At 37.0% G+C, this 23,525-nt stretch overlaps 1 protein-coding gene across 1 annotated transcript; it reads left to right on the top strand.

Moving 5' to 3' along the window:
• Window positions 1-1,000: 1,000 nt before the first annotated feature.
• LOC104080024 (serine/threonine-protein kinase 3-like) lies at window positions 1,001-22,927 on the top strand (the record flags this gene model as incomplete). The annotated part of the gene is made up of 3 exons (XM_009582278.1): window positions 1,001-1,126; window positions 12,747-12,939; window positions 22,752-22,927. Coding segments are annotated over 3 exons (495 nt in total), but the record flags the coding sequence as incomplete, so codon positions are not given.
• Window positions 22,928-23,525: the final 598 nt, after the last annotated feature.

A 23,525-nucleotide genomic window follows, 5' to 3' on the forward strand; every position in this document is an offset into this window, starting at 1 on the left:
GGGTGGGGGTGGGGGTGGGGGGAAGCTTCAGTGATCCTCTTTCCCCGTGCTTACTGGCCAGACAACCAAATACTGTGTACAGCACAAGTAAGTTGCCTTTTCCCCCAGCTGGAATTTGGAGCATGTGTGATAGAGCTGGAAGTGCTGTGGATGTACGTGAGTGGGAATGAAAGTACTGCTTGTGGGCAAAGATCATGGAGGAAAAAGGAGAGTAATTGAATTAATGCATCAAGGAAGAAGATAGATAATAGGTGTAGGTCATCAATTCTGTTCTTCGTGGAACAATTTTTTAGTATTTAATAATACATTTCTGAGTTGCTTAGAATTACGTTTTGCCTAAATTGTATTTGCATACAATGATGCAAAAATCAGAATTTTTCTGACAGCGGGTGTTTACTAGACAGCAAAATGAACGTAAATGGTATCGTGCATATGTTGTCTTAAAGGAAGAAGTGACGTTTTACGTGGCCTTAAATTAAAAATGAATCTTCCTGCTAAAAGTAATGTATTTTTTTGCTTGTTCCACATTTCAGCATCATAGATCAAGAAATGTTTTATGACACATAAAGTACAGATTTGTTGAAGTAGGCAGCCATAGTTGCTCTGCTTACAGCCACTAATTTATGCTGTCAATTTGTTAAGACTAATTAAATTCTGTAACTGAATATCTGAAAAAGTTTGTTTTTCTACGTCAGACAATCACCACTCTATTTATTTACTACTTACTGCATGTTTCCTTTGGACAATTATATCCTTAACTATAAAACAGTTGTTATATGATTACATTTCCCAAGGCTTGCTGTTACTAAAAATAGTTAAAGTAAAATCTTAGTTATGAAGCAGCTAAAAGATACTGTATGTTGTGGTAGTGTAGCTTTTAATTATTGTGTAATGTAAAATACTATTTATCACTGAAATCTGTGGTGTTGAATAATACTTGTAATTACATCTGAAGTGTAACTATTGTACTGATGTTATATAATTTAATGATTTCCCCCAGCATACATTTATTAAGAATGCCAAGCCAGTTTCAATTTTAAGGGACCTGATCACGGAAGCTATGGAGATAAAGGCAAAGCGACATGAGGAACAGCAGAGAGAACTAGAAGAGGAGGAAGAAAATTCGGTGTGTACCTTTTTTTCCCTATAACTATCTGTACCTTATAGATAAGTTGATGGTTTTCCAGTATTTCCTGTACTTGTGTTCAAATACTTTTCTTTACCAGGTTTCTAGCAGGTTTTTAGCCTATGAGGGCTGAGTATTCCACTCTTATTTATGATGAGTAATGCTGCTGTGAGTAATGCCATATGAGCCAGCTTTCAGCACTATTCCATGAGACGTCCTAGTAGAAAGTTTTTCTAGGACGTAGGAAAAGAAACCATGTCAACTTCAGCTGTTCAGACTAACATTAAAAAAAACCCCCAAACCAAAACTGTTAAGGTTCCACTTTCACATGTGAGCTTCTAGACAAGTGGTTTAATTTTCAGTTCAGGGCACTTAGCTTTTTTTCCTTTTTTTTTTTTTTTTTTTTTTTGTAAGGTCTAATACACAGAATAGTTGTTTATGAAGCACAGTAAGTAGTGATTACAATATGGTATAAATCAAGTTGCGCCTATAAAGTGAAAATGGTGACAGCATTTCATTCTTCACATGACGTTGTCAGCATATGTTTGAGGAGAGAAGCAGGTCGTGTGGTAAATAGGTTGCATTTAGAATTGTTTGGCAATGTTAGGAATAAGTCAGTGTTCCTGGCATTATTACTCTCCCTACATGATCTATTTTAGGTCAGTCTTGTGCAATACAGCAGTATGTGCTTCAAAGAAGTGTATTGCCACACATACAATGAGAGCCAAGGTCATTCAGGAATAACACACAGAGAAGATGGAGACTGGAATGTTAGTAGAAATCTTACAGCTTTGAGCGAACAGAGAACAGCAGTACAGTAATGCAGTCTGCCCTATCCCAAATTGTAGAATCCTTGTTATGTGCTACAGAGTGTTAGGTGATGATCTATCCATAGGAATACTTTTCAAGCAGATTCTGTGGAGTGTTTTGTATCCCGACAGACAGTATGGTCTTTTGTTTGCTGGATGTTTTTCTGTTCTAGGAGTATTGATAGCTTGTGTTTACAAAGATGGTTTACTCTGGATTGTGTTTGCTTAGTAATAAAACAGGCAGGGAAGGTTGGGATTTTTTTTTTTTTTTACATTAGGAAATGTTGACTATGTGGAGATGTGTGACTTGACATGCAGAGTTGATGTTTGTGACTTGATATGTTGAATAGTTGATCTCTGAAGGGACTGATTTGTTACCGACATAAAAACCTAATGTCTTTACTAGCACACTTTCCTCCCTACTATTGCCTTCTGAACTGTAGACCTCAAACACTTGGGTGTTGTTGATGTCTTTTGCATTAAACCAAAATTAGGTATCATGTCTGATTACTTAGTCTGAGGTTCAGATGGGGAATCAGATTGCCAGGCAGGGACGACACAATCCATGCCAGCTCGGTATGTGGTGTACACCTTCCCTCTCTACTGGGTGGAAGGGTACAACACAAGTTTGGTCCACCTTGACTGAAGAAGCATTTAGCAACTCCTCATGCTTCTTGCATGGGTACAGAAGTCAGAATGTAACACTGCACTTCCCCTGCCTCCCCGTCCCCCCCGGATTATTCAATGTTTAGTATAAGGGAACCTCAAATCCAGGATTGGGGCAGGAATCTGTTATTTGTGTTACCATTACATTTTGCCATGTACTTTTGTGGTGCAGTCAGGGAGCAGGTTATGAGTTAAAAAGACAGTGAGACTCTGCTTGTCACTAAGTGTAAAAGATAGGTGCCTCAAATCTGAAAATAAGAGAAGTATCTTTGGTTCGCAGGGCTGAGAGAGCAGAATCACAGAATGGTTGAGGTTGGAAGGGACCTCTGGAGGTCATCTGGTCTAACCCCCTTACTCAAGCAGGGCCACCTAGAGCAGGTTGCACAGGACCGTGTCCAGACAGCTTTTGAATATCTCCAAGAAGGGAAACGCCACAACCTCCCTGGGCAGCTTGTGCCAATGCTCGGTCACAGCAAAAAAAGTGTTTCCTGATGTTCAGAGGGAAACCTGTCCGTTGCCTTTGGTCCTGTCACTGAGCACCACTGAAAAGAGCCTGGCTTCATGCTCTTTGCATCTTTCCTTCAGACATTTGTACACATTGAAGTCCCTCATGAGCCTTTTCTTCTCCAGGCTGAACAGTCCCAGCTCTCCCAGCCTTTCCTCATTGGAGAGATGCTCCAGTCCCTTAATCATGTTTATGGCCCTTTGCTGGATTCTCTCCAGTATGCCTATGTCTCACTTGTACTGGGGAGCCAGCACTCCAGGTGTGGCCTCACCAGCGCTGAGTAGAGAGGAAAGATCACCTCCCTCCACCTGCTGGCAACACTCCTCCTAATGCAGCCTGGGATACCATTAGCCACCTTTGCTGCAAGGTTGCATTACTCTCAAAAATAAGTGCAGTTGTAATCTATGGAAATGCTAAGTCTGTCATTTTTTACTTATACTGACAGAATTTTAGGGGCTGTAATCATATACCAGTGCATGAACATCAACAAACCCAGAACCAGAAGTCAGCCTCCGCTTCAAAGAAATTGCTCCTAAATATGAGGCAGAAGGTCAGAGTGGATGACAGAGGGGCACAGGCGAGGATATATGAGATTAGTCAGCATGGGAAGCTGTGGCATTAAGCATATCTTCTTAATCAATTTTTTTTCAGGATCATGGTGTAGAGGAGTTTTAAAGGACAATAATGACAGTCTTGCAGAGGGCTAGAGGCAGCCCTGCCAGTAGTAGCAGGGGACCTGAGAAAAGAATAAAGGGGTTTGAAAACTTAACAGGTGAGTAATGGAAGAGGCCAGTTTGAGGTGGAGCTGGCTTCTCAGTACAGGATGAAGTGATAGAAAGAGGGCTTGTGAATGATACTAGTCAGCTCAGAAAAGAAAGGTAGTAGAAAAATGAAAAGTAGAGTATGACTTCAGCATAATGAAAGACAGAAGGGGAGAAGCTGGAAAATGAACCTTTGTAGTTGTATTACCTAGGCTGGAGGGATCACTAGATAAGACTTTAAGATGACAAATAGGCAAGAAGGATGAGAGAGTCTGGATGAAAACTTTAGCAATATGGACATTTTAAAAAGAAGGGTGTGTTTGTTAGGGTAAGCCCTTTGTACTGCTGTACTTGTAAAAGACTTCAGAATTATTTAAAAAAAAAAAAAAAATATACATTGAACATGCACATTATGCTGTATAGTATCGCTGGAGTTAATTATTGACATTCTTTTAGAAATAGTTTTATCATCCTTAGTAATTTGATGTCTTGTACTCCTTTTTAGTTTTCTATGGTGATGCTGACTTACAGGCTACAATTGATTAACTAAAATTAATACATAGTACCAAATGATGTTTGCAGGAGATGTTGAGAGAGATGGATCCTGGATACTGAGTGCATAATATATTGCATTTGACCATAATTACATAAGCCCTTGCGGTTGCATTTTTGAGCTAAGTAGTTTGCTTCCTCAGCAAGATGAGCTGGCTGCCTCTATGGGTCTATTTTAATGCAAAGTAAACTTTGTAAAGGATGGACTTAAAGTGACACTGAAGGTAGGCTGCATACAAAGCACAAAAGAGATTAATGCAAACTATCCCTTAATATTTTAGAGCATAAGAAGACAAGTTTAAGAGTTCAAGTGGGTGGTTACTGCATCTTGCTAAGGGGTGGTAACTGCTTGAACTACACATTCTAACTCTGCTTAACAGGTTATTGTAACTGTTTTTCTTTGGGGAAAACACAGAAAGGTTAATCCTTACAATCTTATGTCTGTTTTGTTTGCTGTGAGGTCCAGTAGTAAACTAGGCTACACAAATAGTCTGCAGTCAAATTCATTGCAGGCTAACGTAAGTCAAGCTGTCTTATATTTGCTACAGACCTATGTGTGTGTTTGAAGTGGCAGTAATTCAGAGGATGTGTTTGTAATACCATGGTAAGGTATATAAGAGTTTACTGTAGTTCTCCAGCAAAGGCCAGCTTTGCTCATGGCAGAGAAAATGGATGTTTTTTAAAAGTAGTGTGTGTTATTCTTGTAAACTTCAGTAGGGGGAAATTCCAAATGTAGAGAAAGATCGTGCACAGAGATAAGAAGAAGATATGCCACTCGCAAGTGGAGCAAACAAAAGGTGGTTTGCTGCTGGCAAAGTGGGAAGTGATGCTTGTCAGTGTGATAATTTTGTATTTTTTATCCTGATCATGGATAGATAAATTTCATTAGTCTTGGATATTATTCTGGAGAGGTTTTGTGCCTTTTTTCACCTTAGCTCGGTCAGCTTTATCGAAGGAAGACTATAAGCCACCATGTACTTACTACTGCAAAAATTATCTTGTAATGAACGAGAGGATGTCCAGTATTTTTGCTGTAAGCTTTATATTGAATAGTTAAACTTCTGAAAAAGTTTGCTGTTATAAAAAGATTAAGTAAAAAGGGATTTTTGTTCCTATTTTTAAAAAGATTTTTGTTTATGTTCTTTTATGCTGTTGAGATGTTTTAATTCCCTAAGTTTTCATATGGTTTTATGATTCTAAAAAATAATCTGTGATAAGGTTTGTAGTTAGGATCAAATTTTTACTTTTGTTAAAACTTTTAGTGTGATATTTGGTACTAAGTATGACTTTTGCTATCAGTAAATATATGCCTTTAACAATTTTGTATTGCTTGGTAAGCCTTGAGTGAAAAAAGTTTGGAAATACTTAGCTTTAATAGAAAAAGTGAGGGTATAAGTGCGTGAAATGAAGAATACTGATGGTGAGGTGAGGAGGAGGGATTTCCTTGTTGACAAATACAGTTTGTCAAAACTCTGTTTGGTAATGACCTATGAATAGCTTTTGTGTTGTCACAATGCAGAACTAATCTTGTTCCAAACTGGTTTTAATAACTGTTTGGTTGTAACACAGACTTCCCATGTCTTGCAACTGAATTTCAGTGCAGTACATCATTGTAAGAAATTCCAGATTCATTTGAGAGATGACACCAACTTCTCATCCAGTTGCAGTTATTAAACATTCTGATCCGTTAAAAGCACAAAACCAGCCAAACTAGGAAACAGCAGTACAAACTGTTACAATTTTTTATTTAATCAGAGAAGTTTTCTGTACCGTGTTTTCTGAATTCGTGTTATTCATGTACTGCATGCTAGAAGACTCCTGAGCAACATGTAGGTGTGATTGAGGCCTTTATTAAGTAAAATTCTGGACAGCACAGATTTTGGTTTTTGAAGCGTACTAGGCAGAGATTGATCCACAAGATTGACCCACAAGTTATTAAAGGAAACCAGGACAAAAACCAGAAGAATAAAATGAAAGCATTGGAACATTTGTGTTTGTCATTTAAAAAAATCCCAAACAAACAACACCACCCCCCCCCACCCCGAACCCCCACTTCAATTTGAAATAATGCTTAGTTTCAAAATAAGCTCAAAGATTGTGTCTTTCATTGAGTTTGGAACTTGTTTGGGGAACTGCCAGAAAAACAATAAACTAATTCTTTTTTACACTTCTGAGTTTCCCTTCTAGAAAGGGAAAACAGATAATATGAGTGCCAGTTTGGTATACTATAATGGATGAAGTCAGCAGTCCAGCATTCAAGTATAAAGATAAATAACCATTGCACATTCCTCCTTCTTGTGTACCAGTTTCCACAGAACCCTGAAGAAATACAGGGCTGCTTGCGTGTAGTTTGCATGACTTCACAGTCAAATGATAATACAGGTTTTGATAAGCCAATATGCAATGATGGCAGCAGTTCTAGAAAGAGATAATGCAAGTCCCTATGTTAACCTTGTGCAGTAGTAGTGACAGTAAGTCATGCGTATATTTCTTCATATTTTAATATCTGTGAATGTTTTCAGATTGTATATGGAATTGGAGTCGCTGTTCAGTTGGAAAGTAATAGCCACCTAACACATAAATTTTGGAAGATAATACCTTAGAAGTGGATTTTTCCCAATGACACCGCTGTGAAGTCCTCACCGTAGTAGTGCACAGGCAGACTCAAACCTGGAGAAATGCATATTTAATAACACGTAAAAGCAAGAGCAAATGTCAATGTTAGTGTTAAGTAGACTCTATCAATGTTAAAGGTCTCTCATGGGCACTGAATTGAGTCAATATACTATTGAAAAAGAATGGTTTCTGTTAACCTGTCAGGGGCTTGAATTTATTCATCGAAACCTCCGAGAATTTCCTATGTAAAGCACGAGCAGTTGTGCTCATTACTCACTGGTACATGTTTTGGGACCCATCAAGAAGAAAGGTGTAAAATGTTCTAACTATGATGTTCCTTTTGTTAGGAAACCAGATTTAACCCTAACAGTTACATTTGAGTAAGTTTTTATAGCTTTAATTCCCTCTTAAAGCCATTTATGTATTGTAATGGGCACTCAGGTTATGAATGACTCACGTAACTGAGAGTAGAATGGAGAGGAGTGGGAGGTTTTGGAGAATTAATCAGATGCAAAGATTTCACAATTATGTGCTTAATTTTCAGGATTGATTCAGATTGTTTTCCTTCAACTGAGAAAGAGTCACATCCCTAAAATTGATTCTTATATTTCATTTTTACCACTTTCTGTGAACATTTTATAGTATGCGAAGTTGCCAATTGTAATGTAAATATTTTTTGCTGTTCAAACCTTTGTATTATATAGCTGTAAATAAATGGCCAGGTTGAATAGAGTCTTTATGTATGTATCCTTCGAGAGAGATACAATATCATTACAAATAGTGCGCTCTGAATTGATTTTATGCCTGTTACGAGAGTTGCTCATGTGATGAGAATGCCTTCTGACAAACTGACATGTTTTGATAGGTGCTGAGGTAATTGTACAGATTTTTTTAATTAAGCAAAAATTGCAAGTGGTGTATTCAACGGAAGGTTAATCCCAATATCAAAGTTTAAATGTTAGTTTAGGCATTACTAAACATGACCAATCTCTTCTCCCGTGCATTTTTTGAAGTGTGCTGTGAATTGGATGCTGAGGCTGGGCAGCTGTATTATGGGAATGTAAAGTAACTCGTTGCCTGGCAGCTCGCAAGAAACATGTCTAAATATTTATTTCTGTGGATCTTTAAAGGAATGAGCTAACAAGCAGCTCTTCCTGTATGTTTTCTTTTACATTTTGATGTCTCTATTATGTGGTGAATGCTTAATTATTTTGGAATATTCAAACAAGGAATTACAACTTCAGTACTCCATTTTTGTTTTTCTTAGACACTTAGTGGTTGGCAGCTATCTGCCACTTAGCCAACCACCAATAATCAATTATTTCTATATGTAGGCTTATTTATTCATTCATACAAAAGTTTCTTTGGTTAATCATATATTAATTATAAGAAGTTGGTGTCTGTCTTCTGAAATCTTAAGAAATAATTGCTATAATATTCCTTTATATTTTTACAATATTTATATAGTTATTTTAAGGGAACTAGTGAGTCATTTGAGTTATTCTGTATTTTAAACGTGGTACACTAGGCTGTATTTTTCTGAAGGTTTTTATATTTACTTTCATGCATCTTTCATGTGTTTGTAAGTATATGATATATCTATGTATGTGTATATATATATGTAACTTTGTATGACAGTGTTAAAACTTTGTTTTCATACCATTTTTCCTTTAAGCCAAAGAACACTTCTAATTAAGTTTGATTGCAGTCCTTTAAGTGTCCTGAAGTTAGAAATATGTAAAGATGACTTTGTCGAGTGAAATATGGCTACCCAAGGGGCATAAACAACTTTTTAAGAGCATATTGTTAAAATCCACAGCAATTTAGAGCCAGAAACCGATTATAGGAAGAGTAAACATGGGGAGGTAATTGTGAGCAGCAAGTCATTGTTACTAGGTATATCAATTAGAAGGAAGTAGAAAACAAGCTTAAACGCTGTTTCGTGACATATGTCTATTGAATTTGATGGGATTTGAGTGTGTGCTGAAAGTTAAGTCTTCACCTGTTTTGCTGATGGGTCTAAGCTTAAATGTGTGCTCAGTATTAAGAATATACTTGGGTTGTAGTTGGGCTTTGTATATGTTAGGAACTTTTGCAAAATCCTTGTTCTTGACCAAACTATATTATATGTTTATGTAGCTACTACAGTGCTTTTACAAAAAGATAGCTGCGACTACAGCTGCATTTTTCAAAGGTGATGATGAGGTGTTAATAGTAAATGAAATTATTTTACAGGATACTAAATTTTGCCAGCATGTAAATCTTCCTTTAATGTATTGCAGCCTAGTTAGCTGTCTCTGGTGCCCTCTAGTGTTCTTTTTACATGAGCAAACCATAGTTGAGGAGGTTTTAAAGGCAAGCTGCCGTATTTGCTTATCTTGTTTAGTTTTTTCTTTATCAGTCTTCATCCCTTTTTTTCTTATGAATGTTAAAAACGCAACAGAAGAATCCATTAATCTTTATCACCTTGGCTCATTCGCTTCTATTGTGATGTAGACTCAGGTATGATGTGCAAGGCCATCTTTTCTGAGAAAACTTCCCATGTGATGATGAGATCTTTTATGTTACAAGCATATTGTGAAGTCTTGCATGTTGTTTCTGCTGAAGTCTTTTTGAATTGGCTGTCCTGATAATCAAGTCTCTATGTTTGCATTTTCATGCTTTAAGGGTTGGTTTTGTTAATCTTCTAACTTATTTTGGTAAATAAGGAGATCCAAACAGCTAGTCCCATAGGGTTGCAGGTTATCGGTAATGTTTTACTTGTACTTACTTTATGCTGTAATGTTGTTCAGAGTTTCTGTAGTTTATTGTATTTTTTGTAGCATTTCAAGAGATACTAATGCTCTTGCTCATGTGCTTTTTCTGTTGCTGTCTAGTGGTGTATCAGAAACCCCTGTCAAATACAAGCTTGGTGCCTATTACTTGTACACAAGAGAACGGCAGACAGTGTAATTCCAGAGTTAGCTGGCTGTATTGCTTGATTATTGGATCTGTTTTCATAAACAGTATGAGAACATGACACTTCAGCTTTAATACCTTATATTTTTTTCCTGGTTAAAATTGAGATTGTGTTTGTTTTTATTTAATCAGTGAGTTTACCTTTTTTAACAACAGATCAGAAGTTCTACATCAATATTTACGAACTGTAGAGCATGGATCAGAATTTGTACGAAGGAATCACTTTCATCTCTTGTGTAAATGTGCACTTACATAACTTGGATCCACTGGATATGTTTATAAAGTTACTTTTTCAGATCCAGTATAGTCTACTGCCATATTAGCTAAATCTCATATTTATGAGAAATACTGGAATGATAGTTCTGGAAGCAATCTGGCTTAACCCACAAAATGAATTATTTTGGGGCATGCATAGACCCCCCCAAAATTTTATATTGCTCTCTCTCAATACAACATTCCTGATCTAGGGAAAACACTATTGATCAAAGTTGTCATGTACTTCCGTTTTTGGGACAACTATTGTGTTAGTACCAAGGTGGGCTTTTGTGATCCTTAATCTTCTAGGTACTAGAAGATAACTGTTCTCTTTGCTGAGAGACAAGAGTAAGGTAAAGGCTTTTGACACTTTTAGACTGGAAAATGACACACTATTCTTTGGAACAAATCCAGATACTTGATTTGACTGAAGAAATAAAAATATAAATGTCTTTAATGAAGCAGAAGATATGAAAATGGTCACTTAGGACTCCATTTCATACTTGTTCCTACTGTGAGCCATCACTTTTTTCCACTAACTTCTAAAATAAAACTTTTAAGCCTGAGGAAAATGTTTGTTTCATTTCTGATTTCAGTTTTAGTAAGTTTAGTAAGTTTAATAGCCATTGCACGTGGATATTAATATTAGTCAAGCAAATCTGTAAATCAAACGTAACTGTGCCTTAAGCGCAGAGATTTGCCTGCCCGTATGTTAGAGACGCCACATTTATAGTGCTTAATAGGAGAAATAGCAGTATGTGAGTTGCATTCTACTGCAGTACTGAAAGAAGCACTTGGAAATAATAACTTAGTTGTTCTGGCACTTTTAAAATGCAATGCAAAAAGAGACTTTTGGACTTAACTTTCTGAGTACCCTTGTTAGAAAGGGAAAAATATAACTTGTAAAAACCACTGGGGTTAGCAAGAACATTGCGGGAGGGGCCAGGGGGAAGTAAAGAAAATTCAGATTGCCACCAGGAGGAGCAGTACTAAAATACTCTAATTTAGACAGTCCTCTAGTGCTGTAGCTGTAAACTATCTGCATCTTTGGGAATATAATTTTTTTAAGGGTAGGTTACTAAATATAGTGTTTTAGAATGCAACTAAAAAACCCAGAAAGAACACAAATGAAGAACTTCAATATTTTTACAAATTATAATCTGGAAAAAAATGATTCCTTTGACATTTGAAATTTTAATCACAGATTTGGATCTGTGTCCCAGTTTCAGTATGTTATGCTATTAGCCAGACTCTCTGAATCAAAATTAGATCTATTTTTGGTTCTCGTAGTTGAGACATAATAGAATAATTTTCAGGAGCTGGTGTATTGGTATTGCTACTAAATACAATTCTCAGTATCTACTTAGACCAGCCATTATGGAAACAGGCACTCGGGCAGTGTAGCTGGCTCGTGCACTTACGTCTACTAGAGGCAAATTGTCTGCTGTGTCAGTAAGAAATAGGAAGTACCATACCTTGTAGGGTTTGGGGGCTTGGGTAGGTTTTTTTTTCTTTTAGTTTGGTTTTTTTTTGGTGTGGGTTTTTGTTTTGTTTTGTTTTTGTTGTTTGTTTGTCCCCCCACCTTCCCCCCCTTGAGTAACAGATTTTACTTATATAGAAAATGTGTATAGTCCATTACATTATTCCTGAAATGCTGTGATGTTGTGCGTATAATCTAAATCAGACTTTAGAAAGGGGTGGGATTTCCCATTAATGTCTTCAAATATTTGTATTCCGTATGAATTTTATAATTCATTAACTGGATTGTCATTAGTTCTCTGTTTCACATTCCTGGCCCATTATTGTCACTTATTCAAAATGCTATTGTATCTCTTCATGATATTAGTTCCCCCACCCACTTAGTGGTTATGTATGTGCTCTACAGATATTTTTCTACATAGTATCAACAAGTTATTTTGCTCATTCTTGTGACACAGGTTTTTAAAGAGAACTAAATACTTGAAGTAAGCCAAGTTGATTTTCTGTTTCTGAGGTGGACTTCCAAAACTGTATTGGAGGATTGTTTAATTCCTAAATTGAACGGGTGTCTGTCATCTGGGTGCTGTGTATAATGCAAGATGCTGGGCATGATATTTAGTTAAGGGTGATCAGCACAAATCCTTGGTGATAGTCCATTGCAAAACAACCAAATCACTTTCTATAAAATGTACTGATTTTGGAACCCAAGGAGGTATAACGGGTCATGAAAATCACCGAGATACTCCAAACTGGCTGCTGATGCAAAGTGGGTGTGTGGGCCACGTTTCTGGTATATCCATCCTGCTGTACCCCTGTGAGAAAGAAGACAGTTTTTATTCTTCCTTTATATGGAACATTTTTTATTTTGTAATTTCTTTTGAAGTTTTAAACTTGGAAGTCTAGCAACGCAACTAGCTCATGTGAAGATATAAACCCAATGAATAAGCATCTAAATGATTGCTTCTTACCTTTGTGTTTTTTAAATGATCTGCTGCATTCTGATAAATGTTTCTTCATAGGATGAAGATGAACTGGACTCTCACACCATGGTGAAGACCAGTTCAGAGAGTGCTGGTACCATGAGGGCCACAAGCACGATGAGTGAAGGCGCTCAGACAATGATTGAACACAACAGTACTATGTTAGAATCAGACTTGGGGACCATGGTAATAAATAGTGATGACGATGAAGAAGAAGATGGGACCATGAAAAGTATGTTGTTAATTTACTTTTCTTTTAATAACGTAATATGTTTTCTCATGCTGCATGAGAACATTGTATCATCAGTGGCTTTTAAGCAACAAGCCCTGTGGTTAAAATAGGAGGAGAGGGCTATTTGTGTCTCTTAAGTGCTCTCTATAGTTTGTGGAGAAAAAGTTGACTATAGTGGCAGATGCAAAGCAGAAGCCTCGTTTTGGTGCTTTGCTAAGTCTCTCTGGAAGACTCTAAAATTAGCCTTCTGTGAATTCTCCCTTCTACTGCTTGTCTCTTGCTTTTTGCCTCCTGTCTTACATATATTTGGACCAGTTTCTTGGAGCTAACCTGAAGTGATGCGATTATGTGAGAAGCTGCTGCTTCAATGTCAGTGGTCCTGGGAACTCATCATGACTCTCCATGGGTTCAGTAATCAGTACACATCTTGCTGCAAAATTATTTCGTACCTCATGATCAATTAGCAGATTTTTATTTTATAACTGAGTGTTACTATTTGAACATATGTTGGAATGTAATTCAATAATGCTTGATTTAAGGCAGTGATCAAAAGATCGTTGAAACCTAAGTAAAAAGTGCAAATTGACTTCAGCATGTAAGGGAGTATGTTACAAAGAGGAAAAAAAAATTGCAAATGTTTTAAAGTATGAAGTATAAGTTACACTGAAATATGCGTAAATACATATTGGTTTAATAGTTAACTTACGTATTTACGTACCTACATATTGATGTGCTCATTATTTGGCTGAAGACTACTGCAGAATGAGGCCCGTTGAATTTAATAGAATTATTTGCTTGAATGGGCAGCATGAATAGATGAATCTAACTCAAGCTGTAGGTGCCTGATTTCATGAGGCACAATGTAATGTTTAACTCCAGGCAATTGTTTGGGGTGGGGGGCGGGGGAGGTAATAAATAAAGCTAACGTCTCAAGAGTGGAAATCAGTGCCAAATAAATAACTTTATTGAATGCTTTATAGCAAACATAAAGTTACATTTGTGTTTGCACATATACATCTGATGTGATTTGTGCAAGATTAGTTGGAAGTACAAAGCAGGAATATGTTTTCTTTGCGGTTTAATGTACAGCAAATTGGAAGGAAGGAGGGGTTTTGTTGGGTTTTTTTGTTTTTTTTGATTTTGGGGTTTTTTTTTTTGGTGTGGGGTTTTTTTGTGGTTTGTTTTTTTGGTTTTGGGTTTTTTTTTCCTAGTGTTCTCAGGAATAAGATAGCAAACATACCTGTTGATTAGTGATTAGTTTAAGTAGGATTATTCACCTCGTGAAAACACTCAGTACGTGCTTTAATTCGTTTTCATGCTGAAACAGAATATTTGCCTATTAAACTGTGAGGCTAATGGGGGGGTTAGTACAAGTGATCTCAAACTCATCAATTTCAACAAATTAAGGAAAAGATGAGTGATTTAAAAAAAAAAAAGAGAAAGATATTACAAGCAAATTTGGAGTAAAGGATAATAAAGTAATTCTTAGGGTGGAAGTATGATGAAGAAGGGTCTTGTGCAGCCTTTCAAATCACTTCAGGCTTAATAACTATCCATGTAGTTTTTATATGTGCTGAGAGGAAATACCTGTTAGTACGCTGAACAGATCAAAAAAGAGTCATTAGGTTTGCACTGCAATCTCTTATCCGTGTCCTATTTATCTACTATGTTGCTGGAGACATCATTTTTAAAATGTACTGTTATTTTCCATTTTTAATTGATTCCAGTAATAATCTGTAGTTAGAAAGGGATTTACCTTTCTACACCTTGGCATTTAGTCAGTATAATTCTTAAACCCATTCTTCCTTCTTGTCAAACAAGAATATATAATCTTTGGTACAGTAGGTTTCCTTCCCCTCCCTTCCCGCCATAGGTGACTGTCTTGAGACCTGTAACTCCAGCGAAAGAAAGACAGCAAAGTGGAGGTAGCCTGATGGCAAGTGATGGTTTCCTCATTCAGCTGGCAAGCGACAGGTTTGGTTCCAGCACTTACTTGCTGAACTTTCCTGTATTTTGCATTAGACACCCATTGATTAAAAACTAGAAATAATTCAAGAATGGGACCTTCACATCTCTCAACTGAAAATAAATATAAATCCACTGTAGCTAGTCCTCCTCTGGTTCTGTGATTCATGTGCTATTGGCTGAAAGAGGAGTAATAGCAAGTGTCCTAAATAAATGTCACCAGGAAGGGATATACAAATCCTTGCTTTCCCTGAGAGGCAGACATAGATTTTGTGCTTCTTTGTGCTTGACAAAGACACAAGATTTTGGAGATTGGTTGCTTTTTCCAATCTACCTTTATAGGCAAGGTGGGCACTTTCTAGATCTTTGTGTGATTTGATTATAATAAATCAGAACAGGTAGCTTAAAAGTACTCTTTGATACTTCTGAATAATAGAACATTGCAAGCAAGAAGCTTGGAGAAATAAACTCCGTTAACTATGGAAGAGGGATTTCATTTCCTTCCTAGAGACACAAAATATTTATGACAAACTTTTTTTTTTAAATTGCTCTTGTGTTTAGTTTCACATTTTGTTTCCTTCTGCCTTTTGTTTCCCTGCTCAAGGACAAAATAAGAAACAATAATAAGTTTTTATTTTTAAGTGCCCATGCTTAGAGGCCTCTGGGAGCCATGACAGAAAATAACTAAAAACATATTTTTTTCACAAGTAGGGAATTGTGCCCAGATAAAATTGGGATTTGGAACAAAAAGAGGCCTGTCATCCTACCCCAACATACAATATACAGCCTAGCAATAAAGAACATTTATGCCTTCTTGCTTAGTATGCCTGTGTGTTTTCTGAGCAGAGACTATGCGGTATGTACCTAGAAGGAGGGAAGAAAATGCAGAATACAGAGAGGTGGGAGGACAGAGCTTAACTTTTTAGGAGGTTTAACATGGAGTGGAAGAAAGAGTGGGATTGATGGAAGGTAGTACTACTTTTGTTCAGCTGCTCGGATTGTACTTACTGTCATGTTGAAACTTTTTCATATCTTAATTCAGAGAGCGGTGTTGAGACCGGCTTCCCTGCATTCCCTTTGTGGCTTTTTGGCAAGGCTTAGTGTTAGGGCATTCTGGTTCACCAAGAGTACTTCTGATTGTTCTCCTTTCTCTTTTTCATTAACACCACCCCACCCTGCTTCCCCTCACCTCCTCCCCCCCTCTCTCCTTTTTTTTCCCCCTGTTAAATTTATATTTGCCATCTGCTTTGGGCTGGCAAACAAGTTGCCTCTTCTTGTCATTTGGACTTCTGGGTTTCTGACTGTTGCTTCAGACTTCAGTGAAGCTTCTAGATAGTTCATGGTTGGTAATGAATATATTAGAAGAAGAGGACAGTGACCTAATGAAGTAGCATTGGATAGATAGAATGTAGAGAAGTGGAAAGGTTTTTGTTTTATTACTTTTTGCCCTATAAGACATGAAATGTTTTAGGTTTAGTCAGTGTATTTCTTAAATATTCTTCCTTCTTATCAAACAAAAGAATATAATCTTTGGGACAGCAGGCTTCCTTCCCCTCCCTCCTCTCCCACTGGTAACTGTCTTGAGACCTGTAACACCAGTGAAGGAAAGCCAGCAAACTGGAGGTAGCCTGATAGCAAGTGATGGTTTCCTCATTCAGCTGGCAAGCGACAGGTTTGGTTCCAGCACTTACTTTCTGAACTTTCTTGTGTTACTGTATTATGGGATCCTTGATTACAGCGGGACATGCCCCACGCTGTAGAACCTACATTTTGAAAGGAGAATTCATGAGTTGGTTTTTGTTTTTTTTTTTTTTTTTAAGGGATTTCAGTCCTTCCAGTGTCAGAGATTGTGCCATGCTGTAAGTCAGTCTCCTCTGTAATAGGAGGTGGATGCTTGGTTGGCTCTGGAGTGATGCTTCATAACTCTTAGCAAGGCCTAAGTCCTACAGCTGGTTTTTCAACTGAAAAGCAAAAGCTATTGATAGTGTTTTATAACAACCTTTATATAGGACCCGGGTCCTATAGTGACCCGGGTCCTATAGGAATTCAGCAAGGAAGCTTAATTATGGGCTGGTTTCAGTTGTGTTGTAATACAGGCATTGATATTTCATGGATGTAGTTTTGTTAAAGCATGTTTATTGTGCCCACGTTAAGACAGTTTGCTTGATGCCATAAGCAGGTGTAGTAGTACTTTACTCCTGTATATAAAGAAAGAGATTATAGGTGTTTCCAAGCCTATTTCAGTCCTTGAGCTCTCTCCTGTAATTGGTAATAAAGTTGTTCATGTATGCCACTAGTAGTAGAATCTTTTACAAAAGGGAATTTTTTTCAAAGAAAAACATCATGTTGGCAATTCTGCTTCAAGAGCTGTTGCAAAATGCTAGCTTACCGTGGATTTTCTTTGTTTTGCTGAAAGCAGAAATAAAGTATAACTCAGCTGGAATGAACTAATGGGTTTATAATAGTAGTGTCATTGAGTATTTTTTCTTCTTCTCCAGAAGGTGGAAAAATAGAACAAAAGTTATTAAACCAGTTTTATGAGTCTTGTTCTCAGGAAGCAAAGCAATGTTTTGTACAGGAAACTCTTTTCCCCATTAAAAAACCTTTAAACTTGAGTTCATAGTCCTTCAAAAAGTCTGTGAAGGCTTCAGCTGGTTGAAAGATATGTGGATTTTCCATTTATGTGCCAGTTGCAATTATTTCTGATAAATAGGTATATTATAAAACAAAGAAAATACTGAATGAGGCCTGAATTGGAATGAAGACTTAGGTGCGTAAATCACTGTAATGTAAAAACTGCAAACTCGGTAGCCACTTTGTTACACAGCTCTCTGTAGTCAAACGTTTCTTAGATACATCCTTTGGTAGGCTCCCAGCTGCTGTGGCCTCAGGAACTGGTGATTTAGTTTCTGCTGATGCTTCTGTGCGATTCAGAAACTAAGTAGACTGACCTCTCATTCTTTGAAGTCGTTGTCTAATAGGCATGTATTAGCAGCAGAACTCGCCCACTCATAAAATACAGTCACAATTTCTGCTTAAAATGTAGCTGAAGGAAGTGGCTGTGGCAACTTTCTACGTGGTAGTTCAGTGTTAAGTGCATTTGCCTGGAGATTGAGGTCAACATTCCAGGCTCTCTTCAACCTTACTGTATTCAAAGCTTCCGTCTCCCATTTCCCAGGAGAATTATTGCAGCTGCGTTGTAGGCCACCTTGTGTGGTGAGAAAGAAGTGGTAGGAATGTATGAAATATAAAGCCTAAGTAGTATATGTTGTTGTATAAGCTGTTGTAGCTTTTGTAGTAGAGGTGATAGTCCAAAGAAGGCTAAAAGCTGATTGTATTTCTCACTCTGATATATAGTGACAAAGCAATATATTTTGAGGGAATGAAGATACTGACAGGTTCTTCACAGAAGCACTGCAGACAGGAGAGCCTGATCCCCTAACTTCACCAAAGAGGCAGCAGCTGGACATGTTCCTCAATCGAGTGGCAGATGGAGATCTCCAGGATGGGGAATGCTGTGGAAGCTTGTGGCTTTTGGCAAGAGGAGGAAAGCTTTTCTCTGTAGATTTGCAGGTGCGGAAGAGGTCCAGTGCCCTGATAGTAATGGAGTAAGAGAAAGACATAGAAACTTCCCATAGGAAATTGTAAAAATAAAAAAACCCCACGAAACCCCAAACAAACAAACAAACAAAACACCACCACCACCACACGCCCCCTCCCAGTGGGAGTAGTGGGAGACTCCCTTCTGTAGGAGATGGACGCCCTTATCTGCTGACCTTACTTGCTATCTAGGAAAAGGTGTTTCTTGCCCAGGGGCCCAGCCCCACAACATTGAAAGACTGCCAGGGCTTGTCCAGTGCTTAGACCATTGTCTCCTGCTGCCCATCCACGTGGGCACGTGCCAGTGATACTGCCAGAGGAGACCTTGAGAGTGACCTCAAGAGAAACTCCAGGGTTATGAGAATGTTCTTGATCATGATGGTGAAGGGAAAACCTTGGAGGAATAGATGGATTCTATGGGTCAACACTTGGTTGAGCCTCTAGTGTTGTTGACAGAGGTTTGACTTTTATGACTATGGGGACCTCTTTGAGGATCAGGGACTGCTGTGGAGAGACGGGTTCTGCCTGACAAAGTAAGGCAAGAGTGTTTTTTTGCCAGCAAGCTGGCCCTGAGTTAGCCAGACCAGCATGGGGGAACATATACGTGGCTCAGCCCAACATAGAGTATAAAAATTTAACAACTAACAACAGACCTTTTTAATGGATTTAAAATCAATTTAATGTTAATATAATACTTTCCAATACTTACTGGAAATACATCACTACAAAAGCATTTTTCTTTATAGATTACATCAATTGAATTTGATCAAAACATGCATTAGAATGGAATGTGCATTGCTTCTTATTTTGAAGTGTGTGTTTAGAATTATTTATTTTAGTTATGATACGTTTTTGAAACAGTATAATAAAGTTGGTGTTACGTCATGGCCTCATTAATTTTACTTTTTGGAAGAAGTTCTCTTACATAACTATTTGAGGACATCCCCATTGGCCATATTCTTATCAGTGGTATTGCTGAGGTAGAAATTATGTTTTCAGTGTCCGTGGTGGGCTCTGCGTTCCATGGCTTGCCAGCAGTTTCCCAGACTGCTGTTTTTATTGTGGCTTTCTTTCCAAAGCCGTCTTGAAGTCTTGCAGTGGGCAAGAATAGGGATGATAGAAAGCTGATATTCTTAAATGTTGAAACTGTGGCAAACATTTTTAAACATGATTGTCTCTTGTTGAAGAGTAAAGAAAAATGAGAACAACTGGAAAATCCAAATCCTCCTAGAATGGAACAGCCTATTGCACAATAGATTTTCAGTGCAAATGTGGAGTGATACTGTTTGTACTGCAGATTTTTTGCAGCAAATACATAGCTTGTGTAAAAAGTAACTTACTGGATAGTTGAGTGAATTAATTGTCCTTAAAGGAATCTTTATGTATTTATACTTCTAAATTTCTTGGTTCTTGAAAGACAGTTGACAAGATACCATTACGCTGTTCTTCATGAAAATTAGAAAAAGTGCCTTCAGACCAAAATGATCTTCTAATAACCTTACATTTTGCAAAAAAAGTGGAACCTACATCAGTTTACTCTGGCATAAAGAGCCTGACTGTTCTGTAAAGTCAATACAAAAAAGGTAAGAGCCTTCACAGGGTCTTCAGACATTTTTTTACATTGGGGAAAAAAACAAACAACCTTGAAACACCTCTGGTCCCATCGTTTTGCAGGCATATTTCTGATTTTGTGTGTGAGTTTTTGTATTTGCAGTGAAGGTAAGCAGCTCTTGTTCTTTTAAATGGATTAACTAACTGTATACTAAATTGGAATCAGAAGTGAGTTCTAAATTCTTATTTATCAAAACAAATAGAACAAATCCTCAAAGTGTAAAATAAATGTGCTTTGCTCATCTTGGAGTAATTTCAGTCCTTGTTGTCCCACCTTCCTTAATACCCATTTGATAGCAAGGAATTTGGAGGGGTTGGTTTGTTTTACATATGTAGGCAGTCTTCTCGTACATATATAAGGAAGATATTTATAAATAGCTCTAAAACTTAAGAGCAGTGCTTGGAAAATCTTTAGTATTTTCTGTTACCTGAAAGGAGGGAGACTGTCTTACCTGTAATGGACCAACATTTTGGTACTTAATTCCTAACAGAGACACTGGTAATCTTCTTGTTTATAAGTATGTCTCAAGGATGAAACATAAGAACAACCATCTCAGCAGAAGAAAAAAATTGGTTGTGAAAGGCCAACAATGTGGTGTCCTATCTTTTTGGTACAAATAGTTTCAGGGTATTTGGGCAACGATCAGCAAGTAATAAAAAGTTTGTATTAAGAAAATGCATTGTATTTCTGTTTTTAATTCCACCTCCTTCACTACCTTCTCTTGGATCTGTTTTCTAAATTTATGCTTTGCAAAAGCTTAGATTCTTCCATTTTTGCCCGTTAGTGCTTATTTCTGTAGTTATTTGGCATCCCTGCTGTTTACTTCCCATCCCTTCGTCAATCCCAGACTTAAGAGATCCAGAAACCTTATTCAAGTGATCTTGAGTTCAGTGGGGGCAAACTTGGCTGATTCTGGAGAAGACTGTGTGGTCTGTTAAATTCAACCTAGAGTTTAGTTCACTGAATATTTTTGTTATAGTTGTGGTTGTCATTGATTAAAAGATGGTGAGTAGAGATAACTATGATCTGGGATTAGAAAAGAATGTTAGAAAAGAACATGCAACAAGTGAGAGAAAAATCAGCTAAAAAAAATATGAGGAGGAGAAGGTGTGTATGGAAACATGGCAGACTGAATGGAGGAATCTTCATGGAGTTGAAGAGAAGCAACTGGAGTCAAGTGCAGTAAAGCCTAGAGCAAGACAGTAGAATACCACATTAAAAAAGCCAGAAGAAGTCTTACTAGAACAGAATAATTTAGAAAAAGCAGAAAGAAAAGAACAAGTAAATCAACATGCTGTAAAAGATGGCAGTACAAAAATAAGCATTAATGGAAAAATTAGGCTGCTATTAATCATGCAGCAAAATTAGAATAAATTGAAAAATCTTTAGACAGAGGGAATGGGAAGAGATGATGAAATAAGGGGTGAAAGAGGAGGGGGAAAAAACCACTTAATGAATTAATAAAAACGAATGTAAAGACAGATAAGAAGATCAGCAAGTCCTAGTGATCATGTTAAACACAAGCTTAGAAGATATTTTGAGTGGTTTACCTTTTCACTTGTTAAAACAAGTAGTTCAAATAAAAATTCCCAATTATTTTATTATGCTTATAATTAAAAAGTATAGTTCTACTTGTGGGTTGTTTTTTGGTGGTTTGTTTGTGGTTTGGGTTTTTTCTTCCCAGCTTGGTTATTTATATCACTGATTCTGTTTCATATTTTGCTTGTGGAAATGTATTTCATATTTCTCTATGTAGAATGTGCTACCCTGCAAGCCAAGTACACGTTTCGTGAGTCAATGCTATGCAGAATATAGTCTCTGAGGTGACAGTTATGTAGAACTACTAAAGCATTTCTTATGTTTTATTTATTGTTCTATTCAGTAATGAATTTGCTTTGAAATCCCACAAATGAAAACAAATTTCAGTCATTTAGGGTTGTTAATAAATTTTTTTACATTTAGTTTCATGAAAAGGATAATAGAACGGGAGTTCACGCTGATCTCGATCTGCTTCGTAAAGCTTTTGCAGCTGCATAGATGATGACAAAAATTCCCCAGGGTTTCCACACCATGGAGATAGGGTGCTTTGCAGCCATCTGTAGAGTGTGATCCCATAATTTGTTGAGAATCCTCACTGGCAATGAATTTAATTAAGCAGTGTCTAGACACAGTTTGTGCGGTTGTTTTTTGCAAGTTCTTTTTCTAAATAATTTTTAAATTGCACCTTTGGTGAAACTGATGGAACTCTGTTGCTTTTCTACAAGTGCCCATGGACCAGGCCTTGAAGTTAGAGGCATTCAGCACCCAAAGGGATGCTTAGCACCTTGTGTTATTCAGTCTCTATAACAACAAATAGATATCACATGAAGTAACTTCTAATACTATTTGTGTGTGCAACTCTGAAATGTCTTGAACATTTCTCCACGTTGTATCTTGCTACAAAAATATCATTCTTCGGCTATGAGCTTTTATGCCAAAGATCCTCAGGGGACAAATGGAGGCTTGCACCACATACAGATGACTATTAGTTTCTGTAAAATCCAAGAAAATTAATAAATGGAGTTTTATTTTATAGTGCAGTAAATCTTTAATTTTAAATAGTTTTAACTTTTTTTTCTTTTTTCTTTCAACTAAGGAAATGCTACTTCACCGCAAGTTCAAAGACCTTCTTTCATGGACTACTTTGATAAACAAGATTCCAAGAATAAAAGCCCTGAAAACTGTAATCAGAACATGCATGAACCTTACCACATATCAAAAAATGTTTTCCCTGATAACTGGAAAGTCCCTCAAGATGGAGACTTTGATTTTGTAAGTACATTTTCATTGTTTACTTTCTTGCATGCTGTTTATTTTATATGTGCCAAAAATAGTTAATCCCTTTCTATAACTATGTTAGTACAAGTAAAATAAGAAAACTTTCAAGAATATCATCCAATTATCTAATCTTAATGCCTCATCCTGGTTGTTGAAATAAGTACATTTGCTTAACGCAGGACCTTTTTAATGAGGAGTGGTATGTGACATTATGAATATACTTCTTTGTAACTACTTTTTTTTTTTTTAAGTAATTTTGGTTCTTTATAGTTTATGTGTTATAACAACTTTAAAATTTGACCCAGTTCTATTTTAAAAAAAAAATTGCTGCAGGCATGGAATATTGTTGTCATGTTTGCTGCGTATCTCAGTAAAATGATAAGCATTTTAAACTGGATTAGAGCCGTTTAATTAATTTCCTTGGAGGCGGTTCAGATCACCTACTGTTTTTGCACAAGCCAGCTTGTTCATACTATTCCAGTAGTGCACATCTCTCTACACAGAATTATTCTATCTAATACCAGTCTGTCTATTTTAGGGTGGGGTTTTTCCCTCTCCAAAGTGTGTATAGTTTATTTCTTTTTGCCTATGT

The sequence above is a fragment of the Fulmarus glacialis genome, unplaced genomic scaffold (assembly GCF_000690835.1).
Source record: "Fulmarus glacialis isolate BGI_N327 unplaced genomic scaffold, ASM69083v1 scaffold8240, whole genome shotgun sequence".
In the NCBI taxonomy this organism is placed as follows: Eukaryota; Metazoa; Chordata; class Aves; order Procellariiformes; family Procellariidae; genus Fulmarus; species Fulmarus glacialis.